At 39.0% G+C, this 16,327-nt stretch overlaps 1 protein-coding gene across 1 annotated transcript in view; it reads left to right on the top strand.

Annotated features, from left to right (window-relative positions):
• The window catches only part of PDE7B (phosphodiesterase 7B), a 333,205-nt gene that overhangs the window by 101,175 nt on the left and 215,703 nt on the right, over positions 1-16,327 (top strand). The window contains exon 2 of the mRNA XM_040965356.1: positions 6,320-6,380. Within this exon, the coding sequence (XP_040821290.1) occupies positions 6,320-6,380 (61 nt within the window). The remainder of the gene's footprint in view (positions 1-6,319; positions 6,381-16,327) is intronic.

Below are 16,327 nucleotides of genomic sequence, written 5' to 3' on the forward strand. Positions count from 1 at the left end.
ACACTTGCTGATGTGTGCCCTGAGCATCAGCAAGTGATGGCTCAAACACTTGCATCCCTCCACCCAGCTAGGAATCCTGGATTGAGTTCCGAGCAACTAACTTTGTCCTGGCAAGCCCTAGCCATTGCAGCCATATGCAGAGTAAACCGGCAGATGGAACAGAAATGTCTTTCTTTCTTTTTCTTTCTTCTTCTTCTCTCTCTCACACTCTTTCAAACAAATGAATAAAATTTTAAAATGTAGATGTCATATTTCATTGGTTTTAAAAATGCATCTTCAAGGATTTGTATTTTAAGGGGTACAATGCAATATTTCATAAAATATTATGCATCAAAGCAGCATAAAATGTAAAATCAGGCAATTAGCATTTTCAATGGCCTGTGTTTTCTTTGTTTGGAGCCAACCAGCTCCTCTTTGCCAGTTCTTCATATAAAAGACAGTACAATTGTTGTGAACTCTATTCATCCTGCTGTGCTATGCAACATTAGAATTTGTTACTTCAGACTGCATTTTTTGGTTCCAATTTCCCTTTCCCCATTTTGCCCATCATTCCCAACCCCTAATATCCACTATGCTCAGTTCAAAAAGGCTTTTTTAAAACATCTGCAACTGAGAGAGAGATGTGTGGTATTTGAATGTCTGCCTTATTTCGCTTAACATAATAACCTACAATTCCATCTATATAGCTGCAAATAAAAAAATGGTTTTTTGTATTTAAATACAAATAAATACTTTAATTTATTCATCTGTTGGCAGACAATTGGATTGATCTTATATCTTGATATTTATGATAACAAGTACAGTATTTTATACTAGTCATCATTTCCTTTCTGGATATAATAAATGAAAATTAGTAATCAATTTGTGAAATACCCTGATTTTTAAAAATTAGAAATATTTTTGGGCCCGGCACAATAGCTCAGTAGTTAAAGTCCTCGCTTTGAACACCCGGGATCCCATGTGAGCGCCAGTTCTACACCCAGCGGTCCCATTTCCCATCCAGCTCCGTGCCTATGGCCTAGGATGCAGGCGAGGAGGACAGCCCAAAGCTTTGGGTCCCTGTAACTGCATGGGAGACCCAGAAGAAGCTCCTGGCTTCGAATTGGCTTAGTTCCAGGCATTGTGGTCGCTTGGCGAGTGAACCATCAGAGGGGAGATGGTATACATCTCTGTATACAATCTGCCTTTCAAATAAAAATAAATAAATCTTTAAAAAAAACAAGAAATATTTTTACTTTTACTTCTACTATGGAAACTAAAATGGGAGTTTAGTTAACAAGCTTATTTATTCTTTCTATATATTAATTCTTTCTATATATTAATTTTCAGTGCATTCATATTTGTAAATAATTAGAAATAAAATTTGCAATGATGACGTGATATAGATAATATTACCCTGCTTTATAGATAAGAAAGCAACTTGAACAAAACTCAATAAATTGCCTGTGATATTACAGTGGATAACGGTTGGGGGGGGAGCAGCAGGATTTGAACTAGTGACAGTTTAATCTAAAGCATACCCTCTGGTACTTGACAAGTCTTGCAAACAGCCAGTGACACAGGAATGAGAGAAGGAAATATAGGTAGAAGTAGTATATTAGGTGAAAGCAAGAGGAGGCAAAAAGCAACAATATTTGGGAATGTTGATTAGGCATCAAGTAAGCTGTCAGCATTTGTTCTCTCATTCCTTGTAGGAAAACATTCTACAGTGAGTGGTATTGTCAGGGCCACAATTTTCTACCCTGTTGAAAGAGTATAATGAGAATACACAATGGGAGATGTACAGCACTTAGAACAGTGGTTAGCCATGTGGGCTCAATAAATGTTAACAGTCCCCCAAATTTAGCTCATTTAGTCCACAGATATTTATTAAGGCACCAGTATATACAAAGTATTGGGGCTACAATAATGAGCATGTACAGAGACTAACAATGAATGTAGTGGGATCGTTTCCAGTGTGCGAGGGCAATAGACATGACACATGAATTCATGTATAGCAGATCCTTTGTGCTACAGGAGTATAACAGGTCCCCAGAGCATCTTTTTGTTGTCAGCAGGGATCCAGGCCCTTGGACAGGTATCTCAATAACCCTGCCCTACCACTGAGAGGTAGGGTTGCCTGTGAGAAAAGAATATGAACAAAGGTGACTGGTCTCTGCATTTCTTTTTTTTATTTTACTTATTTTTATTATTATCACTTTCTGATACAGTTCCATACATCATGGGATTTCCCTTATTCCCACCCCAATTCCCTCCCCCAGTTCCTCTATATCATTACTACAGTAAAGTTCTTCACACTCAGTCATATGTCCATCATTGCGGGCAGGGACAATGACAGAGAGTCCAGCATCCTATTGTCAAGATATAAAAAACACTTTCATTGGGAGTCCATCTTTGATCTGGAAGTAGAGATGCATATTGCATTGTATCCTCACATCTGGATATGACAGTCTCACTGTTGTCCTCTGCAGTCTTAAATTCTTTACCACACTGTAACAAATGATGTCTGATATGCCACTACTAAAGTTCTTGATCTGCTGGGCCTCAGCTCTGAGGGCTACCCAGACCTGTCCTGGGTGGAACCTGTAGGATGCCACGTTGTTGCAGTTCAGTGAACCAGAAATGAGTTCACTCCCAGCAGTTCTGCCCCATAGCCTTCACCTCCTTTAACAAAATGGTGCCCGATTAGGCTCCAGGAGGCAGGCTGGGCTGTGAAACCCACCCTGTTCCCACACTGCCCTTCTGTAATCTGTTGTTCTTCCTCTGCTCCTGTCAAATCAAACAGACCAGCAGGACGGACAGTTCTTTGTCTGGGTTCACCTCCAGAGCTCCCAGTAAACGTCCCTTCCCACCTGGTTGCTCTTGAAGTTCCTGCTGCTGGTGGAATTCAGATCACTGTTCTCTGAATGCTGCAGGGGTATCAGACACCATTGTGTCTGCTGCTTTGCTGTGTCTGTCAGTCTCCGGGTACCCCTCTGCTGTTGTTCTGCCCTTTCCTATTTCCTGGAATGTGCCCTCTCCTCTTCACACCAGTATTAATTCTCCTTCTGTTTAAACATGTCCTTACCCTATTCTACCATCTTGATTTCTCTGGCCTCTGCATTTCAAGCACAGAAGGCAAAACAAAAGCAGTCACTTGAAAGAATTGACAGAATCCTAGCAATTAGAATCAAGTACCATCAAGTCACCAGGCAGAGAGTGCAGAATGGTACCAGCAAGCACCACTATAGCCAGGAAGGCCACTGTAGCACCTGAGAACCCAAGAGTGTACACAGCCTTCATCCACAGCACAGCCTGCAGTTTTCTGTGACTTGGACCCTGTGGCTTGGCCCAATTAATCTCCTAAACTGGGTCATCTCCCTGGGTTGCACAGCAAGCAGGAGCCTGGCAAAACAGTCCTGATAAACACTGACATCAATGAGAAAAAGCCCTGGAAATAATCTGTTTTCTTTCAAGGCCTGAGAACAATCAGGTTCCCTTTGGGACATTGCTTGAAAACGTGTTATTCCCTCCCACTCTTGCCTCAGGTAATTTTGCCAAGAATTGGGAGGGTATAAAGGAGCCAGTGATAGGTACATTTCCCAGACCCTCCCCACTACTAAGATGAAGGGAAGGAAGAGGGCTGCTTTGTCCTCATCAAAATGGTCTCTGCATGCACCCTTGGTGTGTGGGTAATGAGTTTGTCTGATCAGTGAACCCAGGCAGTTCATAACTGTTAAAGAATGCACACTTCACAGAAGTTTCTGAAACTCCTCTGTTAACATTGTTCTTGGCCAGGGAGGAAGACCAGACCACCATGGTTCTCACTGTTGCCTTGTTGAATAGCATCTCAACAGGCACATATAGTAGCAGCCACAGGAAGGTAGGTTATCTTCACCCATCATCCCCAGCAGAGCTGTGCCATAAAAGAAGGAAACGCTGCCACCAGAACTCTCTGTAATCTTTGCCTTGTAGGACTGGAAATATGGTCTGAGTGCTTGAGAGAGCTTCCTGGTGTTTTATTCTGCCAAGAGGCTGAAAATCTTTTAGGACCCTCTTTCATTTCAAAATAATTATTAACTCAGGTCATAAAAATACCACTGGAAAAAGCAGCTGATGCAAGAAATAGATGCTGGCAATTTGAAAGAGTTGAAGCTCTGACAAAACACAAACAAAACAGGAACATCATAAGATCAAACCCCATGGATCATTAACTCCCGCCTTTGCCCTCAGTGTTCTGGCTTGGTGGCACATGTTTGCATCCTCACATTACTTAGGAAGAAATGAAGCGTGAAGAGATCGAATGGCACAATAAATGCCACACAAGGGCTGCAGAGTACCCAGAGAAAGCTCAAGACAAACTCTCCCTCTGGATTTCAATATCCTCTTGCAGCCTTTAGCTGTCCCTCATCGCCCTACTCCACAGTCATTGAAACGGCGTTCTTTTATCCACATCATCCAGGTCATTGTCCATCTCCTGACACGCACATAGGCCAGCCTCAAACATGCATAGAATTGAAGGAAGCAACATCTTTCCTCTCCCATCTTGAGCTGTCCCTCCATTGTACCTAGATTTTGTAATTAGTTAAGAACACATCACATCAAGACTTTTTTTTTCCCTTCTAAATGACTGTCTTAGTTAAGTGTAAGCACAATAAAGCCTGATGGGAGTGACATTAGCCCAATTGTGAAGAGTTTTAGAATGGGAAAACTGGATGAACATAGCATGTGTTCAATTTACATAAGATCAGAGGAAAGAAGTAGTGAGAACAATTCCCTGAGTACTCCAGGAGGCCCCAGCACGCCCAGGAGAGTGGCTACAGGGATGCATGGTTCTGTGGGCCATTGTTACATTCACAGCATTACAGAAGGGTGGAAGCACTTTTCTTGTGAAATATTTCAAACCCAGAGAAAAGTTTAGACAATAATTTTGGAGGTCAATCATTATCAAAAAAAGCTAGTAACTTGTGTGTGTCTACCCTGACACTCCATTTCTCCATACCTGCTTCCCCCTTTGTTTGATGCCTGTTATACATTGCATGTTTTATGTTTTTCTATAAGTTAACATATCTACAAATAAAATGTGGTGTTTTAAACATTTTGAACTTTACAAAAATGAAAATATTGGTTTAACATTATATTTACATGAGTTAAACAATATTATATTTCATATGATTTTAAAATGATGTTTTAGTATGAGTTAAATATTCTGTAATTTGTGCTTATGTAATACCCAGAACCCTCATTTGAACTGTTTTGGAATATTGTCATTATGATTAACATGATGTTTAACTGTTTTGAACTGGCAAAGTTGCATGTGAATTTCTCTAGTTGTAAGTCCAGATATGATCTGATCTGCCAAAGGGAATGAATATTTTAAGTATAGTAGATTTTGCTAAATTCTCTCTAATGTTTTTCGATCCTGCTATATTCTAAAACTGAAAGTTTGAGAATATGCACTTCTCTACATTTGCTATTGTCAGACTTTGAAATTTTGCTAAATGAATGACTGCAAAATAGGCCTCATTTAATCTATAATTTACCTGTTTAAAATCATTAGATAGTTAAAAATGTGTTCCATGTTTATTGAACATTCCTATTTCCTTGCTTGTTCATGTTGTCTGCCCATTTTTCCATCTGAGTACTGGTCATATTAATGCTGATTTGGAGAATGGATTTACCTATTTAAGATATTAACAGTTTTCCAATTCTGGTCATCACAGAGATGCAGTCTGTTCTCAATGATTGACGATATCATTGGAGTTTGTTTAGCAACAAAATTTGACAACAACTTATTTTTTTAAAAAGATATACATAAAAACAATTTTTTTCTACATTAGGCTGTGGATTCAGAAGAAGGATGATGAATGCTACTTTTCATCATCTCTTTCTTTATTTCTCCTCCCAACCCAAGGTTACAGAGTTAAGTCCAGGCTTTGTGCTTGCTGTACGTGACTGCAGAGGGTAATTCTATATAATTATAGGTGCTGGATAAGGACCAATTATGAGACTTATTAGCTTCGCAGTGTTGGATCTAACATACAGCACATCTTTCATAGATATAGAAACTGTTAGGAACTGAGTGCATCCCTAGCCAGAGCTTTCCATGGGAGCCCACCGTCAACTTTGGGCAGGGCTGGAATCACAAAGGAACCACACATCCCAACTGACCTCTGAAATGTTTGACATCAGCGAAGTCTCCAGGTGTGACCTTAGCTCCTAGTCTCAGAACCAAAGAGGTCTATAGTCATACCACTGTAATGTCAAGTTGCATGAATGATTTGCCTTGGAACTCCTGATAGGAAATCTTAAAATAACCCTGGTTGTCTTTCTATTTCAGAGGTGTGGCGAAATCTTGTTTGAGAACCCTGATCAGAGTGCCAAATGTGTTTGCATGCTAGGTAAGAAGGCTTCTTGTTCTAAATATATCTGGCATGTTGATGTCACATGGAGATACTCTTGCTTTGGCTCTCTTGACTGTGTCTCTTGTTCCATTTTAGAGAGGCTTATAGGCTTGCAGATGGGTTTATGAGCGGCTCTAACAAATGTATGTGTGGAACCCTGGTGATGAACAAGGTTTTGGTTTTAACAACCGTCAGAAAGTCAGGAACCACACTTTAGGATCTTTCACGTTTTTCCTTGGCTCAGCAGCATAGCACAGAATTCAATACCTCATTTGGGAAACTGTAATGAAAAGATGAAAAGAACTGTACTGTAGTATCGAAACTGGAGATGCTGTGAGACATAAGTACATGATTATGTGTGAACAGCATGGCATGAAGTCCTTATTTGCAATGCCCAGGAAAAACATGTATTTGAACTAATCTGAAGTCCACAAGGTAGTCTCCCACAGTGCATTTGTAATGAAATAACAAAATTGTTATGAAAAATCATTGTTCTTTGAGAACATCGTTAATGTCTTTCATACACTTTCTGATGAATACCAGTGTGCTAGAGAATGAAATCGATAGTAGTGTTCTGATTTTATACCTTAGAAGCATGTGCACAAAATGGAAGTGAAACAAAGTGAGAACTAGTCCAAATCATGATGTGCTAGTATCTGAACTGCAAAGCTTTAGTTCTAGTGTTTAGATCTTAAGCCATGAATCTATGCCCAGTAAACTTGCAAATGATTGTAGTAGGTAGAGAAAACAGTAGCATGGTTAAATAAAACAATCCTTTAATGTTATTTGTATCAGAATTTCCACCTACAGCTATGCTAATCCTAAATCATATTCCTAAACCAAGATGAAATGATTCTCTTTATTGTCTGTCACTTATTGTGGTACCTCATGTGCTGGTAACCTAGGTCACCAGTGAGATTATCCAAAAGCATTGAACATAAGAGGTGAAGACAAGGAACAATCCCAGTAATTTATGAGTTGAAATAATTGTTTACCAAAGACTCAAATATTGCTCATGATCTAAAAATGAGCACTAAACAGACGCTATATTTTCCTAGCCTTCTGATCTTTCTTATTTTCTTTCTATGTTATTTTAAATCTCTGTTACACTGATTATGCACTTTTATTTTAAGATGATGGACATATATATATACATATATATAGAAAATGAATATTTTGCTGAAAGTATGTGAAAAATGAATACAACATAACATTTAAAAATCCATTTCAAATATACAATATTCCTATACATTAACCATCAACATGTGTGAAAATTTTAAGTTTTTCAGGCTACTAGACAGAAAATACGTTGACATAGATGATGACTGGGAGGAAGAGAAAGCAAAGGATGGAGAAAGAATGGGACGGGAGGGGAGAGGAGGAGAGGGAAGAGGCATATACACCACTAAGACTGAGAATATAGTATTGCAACCTTCAAGAAAGGACATGTGTGTTGCCACCAGAAATGCAAGTCTGATACTTTTGTTTCCTTTAAAAGGAGATGATCACCTTAAGCCTTTATGACTCCCTGAGGCATTTCTAGAGAAAACTTTATATCTAACAGCAAAGGATAAGGATTCTCTTCCATTAAGGGACTATTACATTTCATAAGTGTTGATAAATATGAACGTTGCTTGGATCCCACAGATAGTTTGATTTTTATTTAAAAAAAAAATCCCAACAAGAAAATCTAATGCATTAAACCTGCAAGTTTCACCTTCGCTCTATGTCACCCCAATGTTGGGTTCTCTGGTGATGACTGATCAGAGCCATCCATATCCATATCCATATCCATATCCTTCAACAAGCCCTTGACTTATTCCTGCTACGGTACCCATCACTGCTGGCCTCTATTCCCAAGTTGCAAGTGCCTGCCTGGACGCTCGTTGTGGTCAGGTTTCAGCTCAGAGAGGTGGATCATGGAAGAAGGTCACCAGCTATCCACACATTTGCAGGACATCTCTCTCCCATTGATGAGTTGCCAGACTGTTCTGAAAAACACAGTCTTTATGCTTTAAATGGTCTGGCTCACAACTTCCACACATAAGTCACCCTTATCAGAAATCATACTTCTGGTGAATCACATTAACACATAAGTATAAAATTCATCTTAAGCCGCTTTGAAATTGAATTCACTGCAGTTTTAAGTGGGTGTGAATTATTGTCATATATTGCCCTTGCAGAGAATCACAGTTGGCTTTAGAACAGCTTGGCTTGTTTAACGTTGGTAAATAAGGGTTCATTGAGGAACTGGCTGTGCTGAGCATTAAATATTTCTTGAAATTGGTCAGAGTTAAATGTGGATGGGTAAGCCCCAACTGTACTACAGTTGCTTTCCTCATTTTTTCAGACACAGGACAATGTGTTTAGTGCCCTTTAGTTGTTCCTATCTCCCATTTAAAAATATTTAGCCTCAAAAATTCTTTCAAGTTCAAAAATAACCTCAGAAACTTGTTTATGTGTATCACCTTACAACTGTAAGTAAGTGTACAACTATATAGTAAGATTTACACTTTGAGTTTAATATGAAGGCAAAGAGTAAGGAAAAAAAATAATTTTGTGTAGTAAATGCATGAAGCAGTGAAAGCTACTATGAAGATTTTACTTATTAAAAGTATAATTTAAAACAAATCTATTGGTTAAAGAGAAATCACCATACTTACTTATGTGAAGTGACCAATGTTTATTTTCTTAGTTCATTGTTAATCTTCTGTGAAATGATGGAAAAATTTCAGATCAGACATAGTGTCTCTCGCTATTGCTTGTTTTCTCTTTGTTGATATGGTGAGATTCTTTTTAGTAAGCCTTAGTTTGTATTTTATGCTTTTTGCATCCTCTTTATTATGGTTTAATTCTTTCCCCATTTGATGCATTTCTGTTCTGTGTGATTCTCTGAATGCTGGTGAGCATCCTGATCATTGTAGTATACACCAAGAACTTTCTGACTAGACATGGCATAGGACACTTTCATCAGTGTTCTGGTAATGTGTTAATGTGATCGTTTCTACTCACTTAAATGATTTCTAATTTTCTGAATAATAGAATGCCATCAAATCAATAATTTATTAACACTTGACGTAAATACAGACTTGTTTTCCAGTACTAGCTCTGAAAAATTAACTGTGTGCTTGTAGAAGTTGTTTCATCTCCTAGTTTTCAATTGATAGTGTTCCTACAGAGTGGAAACTGAAACATCTGCTCTTCCTAGCCTGCGGATTTTTCCACCGATAGATAGAATGAGACCTTCTGTGATGGAGTGTCCTTTATGACATGACACTTATCTTGAATATGATGTGCAACTGAAAATTCAAAATCGGTCCTTATCTAAGAAGAATTATGGTATTTATTGATGGCATTTACAGTATTTTGAGAAGCAGAGACATTGTGCATATTCAGGGGTGCGTCGTTAAAAATATTAAATGTATTTCTTAAGCTTAAATGGTACTTCAAGGGCAAAATCATGAATTCATCCAATATCCACTACCAAGATGTGCAACAAGCATCTTCTCTCTGCAAGTTACTAGGTCCAGCGACCCAATGAGCAATGGGCACAGATCCTGTCCTCAAAGGAACAATAGCCCAGAAAGAAATTCAAGTCTTGAACCTCAATGTAATGCAACACCTGCTTGAGACTGATGAATGATGCAAAATAAATAAGGATGAAATGTTTTAAGACTTCAGTAGATAGAAACTATATGGATTATAGATGCAAAGCTGAGAGTGTGGGAACATTCCAGGTAGCTGTAAGACCACTCTGATACAAGAAAGCTCTGATGTGGGAGGAGACAAGAAGGGCTTCAGGCCACAAGAAGAATGAAAAGGTAAATTATAAAGGAATTTGAGACTTGGTAATACCAAGTTTGTTATCATCCACTCTGAAAAAAAAAAACCAGAAATACCAGATAAAAGGGAGTTCTCATCTCGCCTAGTAAGAGTATATTTTATACTTAATCATAGAGTATCACAGAATATAAAAATTTGATGTTTTGAATTCTGGGTTTGATTTTATCAAAAAAAATTTTTGGTTTTTTTTCAAATTTGAAAGTGAGAGAGGGAGGTTGAGAGACGGGAAAGAGATCTTCCATCTTCCACTTTTCTCCTTCACATGGCCAGGCTCCAACTGCTTCTTCCTTGTGAGTGGCAGTGCCCAAGCACTTGAGCCATCTTCTGCTGTCTTCTCACTGACATTGTCACGTAGCTGGAGCAGAGGCACGAGCCTTCCTATATGAGAGGCTGGGGACAAATACAGCATCTGGACTTTCCACACCACAATGCGGGCCTCTTGCTTTCATTTTTAAGAGGTACATGTTAATTTAGATTTTTCCTTGACATCTAATATTATGGTATCTTATTTTAGAAGAGAATATTTTCATCCCTTACTGCAGAGAAAACAATTTTTCACTGTTTAGAATTTTGCCATTTAATAAACTGGGAACTTCTTTCCATGAATGGTTTGCTTTTATAACTGGAAATTAGTCTGTGATTAAAATTTTTCAAACTTATTTTTATTTAGCCTAAAGGCAGAGAGATAGCAGAGAGAGAGAGAGAGACAGAGAGAGCGTTCTCATCCATTCATCTCCTCTACTCAAATACCCACAACAATCAAGAGTGGACCAAAGCAATACCAGCAATCAAGAACTCAACCCACTTTCCCAAGTTGGTGGCAGGAACTGAGCTATCTGAGCAGTCACTGCTGCCTTCATGTTCTGTGTTAGCAAGAAGCTGGAGCTAGTAATTGAATCTATCTGATTAGAGAGGTGGGCGTCTTACCTCTGGTATGCCAACTGCTAGGCTAAGTAACAGCCACAGTCTCTGATTTTTGTATGTGGATGTTTTTGAGGATTATATATTGCTTTTAAGATATTTGTACACAATCTATGTTACACACAAAATAAGTTCTGGTATCAGTGGATGCCACTGTGATATAGTAGAATGATCAGGGCATGTAGGACTCTAGAACCAGCTAGCAACTGCATGGCCATAAACAAGTAGGAAAGTCACCTAAGAGTGGTAGATGTCAGGTACTCTCCTCTAAAATGGAATAATGAATAATAACAATATTATCTACCCATTAGATTTGTTGAAGATCAAATAGTAATGAGTATACAAGTATTCAATAAACTAAAGAAATGTGTCTTTCAGAAGCACAGATACCATCAGATTCTCAGTTTCACTTCATCTTCTTCATTCTTTTGTAAATAAATAGTCTTTCCTGGCTACTCTTCAGAATCATTTGCATATAGACTATTGTATATTGTGTTAGAATGCTTTGTATTGTCAGTTGTAGGTAGGATGCTTGGAGTTACTTTTAACTTAAATACCAATATGGAAGTGTTTCTGATTAAGCAGACCCAGAAAAATAGATAGATAGATAGATAGATAGATAGATAGATAGATAGATAGATAGATAACAGAGACAATAGCAAGAAAATTATGGTAATTATGTCTCCCAATAACTTCTTTCTTGTTCATTCAATGCCATTACTTCTTTGATGGAATGTTTTTAAAAGCTATTCATTTATGGAATGTAGATGTTCCAGAACTGTTTATAAATTCTATCCTGTCAAAATCAAACGAAACTATTTTGGGTTATTTTTAAAACTTTATAAAGACCTGAAATATATTTTGCTTTCTTATCTTATTTAAAGGCCTTAACCCTTTTTCTGTGGAAAAAAGTTACAAATAGTCATGTATTTGCAAAAAAGAAAAGTACTACAAATAATTAGTGTTAAGGCCTTATATGTTATTTTATATTAGTCAAAGTATTCTTATATAACAAATGGATTTGTTATATTTTGAATATTAGACTCTGCTTCAGAGTAAGAGACAGTTTTCAAGTACATGTTTGCATTTTAGAAATAAGCATATAATCCTTATAGGTTATTAAAAGGAGAGTATTGTAAAGACTGTCTTATGTGTATTTGACCTTGAAAATGAAGTCTACGTCTGAAGACAAAAATTTTTAAGTTTCTCAGTTAGAATTTATCACAGTCAGAGTGCCTCAGGAGCTGAAGTTAATTTTCACTTAACACAAAACACTTCAGTGTTGTTTCGGGGGCACATCAATTTATTCTTCCTACATTTATACTCTAATAAAACCTCAGGACAACACTTTCTAACTCTGTTCAGATGTAATAAATTAAATCTTCCCAATGAAAGGCATCAATAAAAATTCCCATCATTTCCTTCATATCATCAAATAGCACATATTATGAAAGATATATTGCAAATATCACTACTGATACATTGTACACATTGCCATATGGCATGTTTTTGTTTGTTCATCATTGTCCCCCAGCCTCTCTCCATAACTCACACACAGGATGTAAGTCTAACAGACGTAAGCATTTGGATTTACTCACTGCTGAATTCCCAGCACCTGGGACATCCAGGTACCTAGTTCCCAAAATGAGCTCTACTTGTTGAATGGATACATGCTGGTGTGCTTATAAAAAATAGCAAGTTCATCTCAGGGCATTGCCACTTGTGCCCAGTATGAGTGAGGATAGCTCTTAAAACCTTCTGCAAGGGTCTTATATTGTGGCGTAGTGGGTAAAGCTGTCACCTACAATGTTAGTGTTCCACATGACTGCCAATTTATGTCCTAGCTACTCCACTTCCCATCCAACTCCCTGCTAATGACCTAGGAAAAGCAGCAGAAAATGATCTAATTGCCTGAGATCCTGCCAACCATGATGGAGACTCTGAAGCTTCTTTGTTTGGCTAGGCCTAACCCTAGGCATTGTGAACCAGCAGATGGACGACTCTCTGGTTCTGTCTCTCCCTATATGCCTGTAAGTCTGCCGTTCAAATTAATTAGTTAATTAATTAATTAATCTTATTTTTAAAGAATGTTCTGATGAAACTATCACAGCTGTAGGTCAGTTCCTACATGTCATGTGAACAAACTGAGTCTCCTGAACATAACTATTATAGATAATACGAGGAGAAAAATGTAGTTCTCCACAAACAATTAGCCTACTCACAAATTAGGAGATCAACAAATATTTGCTCAGCAGCACTCCTCTAGGGGAACTCTGAAAAGTAATGCACTCTTGACCATGTAGAATTCCTATTGGCACAGAATTCACTCTTGGGCAGATAGGGACGTGATCTTGAGAAAACAGCAGAAGGCCCATTAATTTGTCTTCCCTGTGTTTTTAGGAATATAGTCAGAATTATTTCACCTGAGATAAACCAGAAGTTCATGGTTTAAAGGGCTTTTTGCTTTGCTCTACAGCGTTTTAGAAATTTATGTTTGGAAGTAAATATTGCTTTGTATAAGGAAAGCAAGTTTCTTGGTTTCCCTGTTGCTTTCTGGGGGAATGTTGCAGCGTTTCCGTGGCAACACAACATCACACTTTCAAATGCAGCCAAGAGTCAGGAACACAGACAGGAGCTAGCGGCAGAATAATAACCCAAACAAAGGGCAAAGCATCAGAACTGAAGTTTTCAAATCCAAAAGTGATAAAATCGTCAGTCTTCTCTTTAAATGTATCATCTGTCGAAACCTAGAGGTCACTTGGTGAGACCCATCACCTTTCATACAAAGTCACATTTCAGAAAATGTGTTCAGTCAATAGACATTTTTTAAGGACATACAGTGTGCTAATGTGGGGATGCAATAACTTTGAAGGGCTGCTTCTATCCTCAAAAAGATCCCCCAATCCAGTCATATGTGATTGCTGCCACAGCTAACACATTGTGATCAATCACAATAAGGATGAGCCCAGGTCTTGTGGGAATAGAAGGGTGGAACAGTGTCAGCAAAGTCCTGTTGTAAGAGGGATAAGCAGTTGTGTGTCGGAGCATCTGACAGCCCTGGGAGGCAGGAAAGGGGCAGCCTGCTGGGAAGAGTGCCAGCATTTCCCCATGGATACGGATGGATTAACTGGACCAATCTCAGAAACTGAAAACACATCATTAGGCCTGGAGATTAAGGTTAGAAAAAAATGGGGAGATAATTGAGCCCTGATGGAAGGTGGGATAGATTAGGAATGGGTTTAGAATGGTACATATGGCCACCTCGGGATGTTTAAGCTGAGGAACAAGGAAGAAAAGCACTCATTTAGACAAACCTTCTTGTTGGAGTAGAGAGATCAGAGTAAGGAAACAACTTTAGAGTTTTAAGGTGAGGGAGGCAGTCCTTCTCAGGAAAGACAGGGTATCCTGCCTGAACAGTGTCAAGCAGGGACAAGGCAAAAAGACAGTGGAGTTTGCCAGCAAGTGATAGAACAGGCCTTGAGTTGGGTGTAGGACCTCTGCATGCAATTGAGAGTACAACCAAGGCCAGCATTGTGACATGGCCGGCGTGGGGGGCGGGGGAGAAGCTGACACTTGTGGCCCCAGCAATCCACATGTCCTTGCTTCTCCATTTCCGCTCTAATAGACTAGGAAAAGCAGTGAAAGAAGGCCCAAATGATTGGGCTCTTAGGACTCACGGGAAGACCACGATGAAGCACTTGGTGTCAGACTAGCCCAGCCCTGGCCATTGCAGCTATCTGGAGAATGAATTAACAGATGGAAGATCTCTCTCTTTCTCCCTCCCTCTCTCTATCCCTCTCTCCTCTACCTTCTCTCTTCTGTTCTCCCTCTCTTCTCCTTTTCTTTCTCTATCTCTGTAACTTTGCCTTTCAACATAAATCTAAAGAAACTTTGGTACATCTACTCTATGGAATATGACTCAGCCATTAAAAAATGAAATTCAGCCATTTGCAACAAAATGGTCCCAACTAGAGACCATTATGCTCAATGAAATAAACCAATCCCAAAAGGATAACATCATATGTTCTCACTGAAATAAGGCAAACTTTATGCGAATTACACGATCAATAGATATGTAGATAAACATGCATATAAGTATATTTATCTAGAGGAACTGTATAATGGAGGCAAGTATACCATGAAATAGAGATATATTGTAGTATGTATCTCTATTTCTGAATAAAAGATGAACTCCCAATAGAACTATTAAATATATCTTAACATTAGAATGCTGCATTTTCTACCATTGTCTGTACCCACAATGTCATGATGCACTTAAATAGAAGAATAATGGACTTTTGACTGTTGTTGAAGGACTGTATACTATTGTTATAGCAGAAAACAGTAGGGGGGAGGCAGGAAGAGGAGAATGAAAGGGGAAAATTTTGAGCCTAAATAATTTCATTATGATAAATAAATAAACAGACAAATATCCATCCAATTAAAAATTGCAACTGTGAGGAAACAAGGAGCTAAACTGTAAACAGAGTTAACTCCTACATGGGCACCAGTTTGCATTCTGACTGCTCCATTTCCAATATAGCTCCTTGCTAATGTGCCTGGAAAAGCAGCACAGGATGACCCAAGTTTTACGGTCCCCGCACCCAATTGGGAGACCAGGAAGAAACTCCTGACCTTGTGTCGCGCCCACGTTCCTATCGACCCGCAATAAGAGGCAGACGCGAGTGAAGTCTTCCGCGGTAGTCTTTATTGTGCACACCAAGATGATGAAGAGGAAGGCCCCGACCCAGCTCGTGCTCTCGCTCTTATCGGGGATGGCTCTGCCCAAGTGGCGGCTTATTGGTGAGCCTCTAGACCACGCGCCAATCCTGCAATTCGGATAGGGCAAGAGGCCTGTGCATGTGCCGATCACACTGCTGCTCATGCGTCAGCCCTCAGCGCATGCGCAAGCGCCTGCGCAATACTCTCTAATGTACGTGACAGGAGCTACTCCTGCTGACGTGTTTATTTCCGCCAGGCGCCATCTTTAGGCCACCGCGTGTGGCAATCAACATCACCGCGTGTGGCAATCAACAACCTTGGTTTCAGCCTGACCTATTCCTGGCCATTGCGGTCATCTAGGGAGTAAACCAGCAGAAGATCTTTCTCTGTCCCTGTACCCCACCCAATAATTCTGCCTTTCAAATAAATGCATGTTTTTAAAATAAAAAAGGGGCACC

The sequence above is a fragment of the Ochotona curzoniae genome, unplaced genomic scaffold (genome assembly GCF_017591425.1).
Source record: "Ochotona curzoniae isolate NIBS_2020 unplaced genomic scaffold, NIBS_Ocur_1.0 scaffold_3890, whole genome shotgun sequence".
Classification (NCBI taxonomy): domain Eukaryota; kingdom Metazoa; phylum Chordata; class Mammalia; order Lagomorpha; family Ochotonidae; genus Ochotona; species Ochotona curzoniae.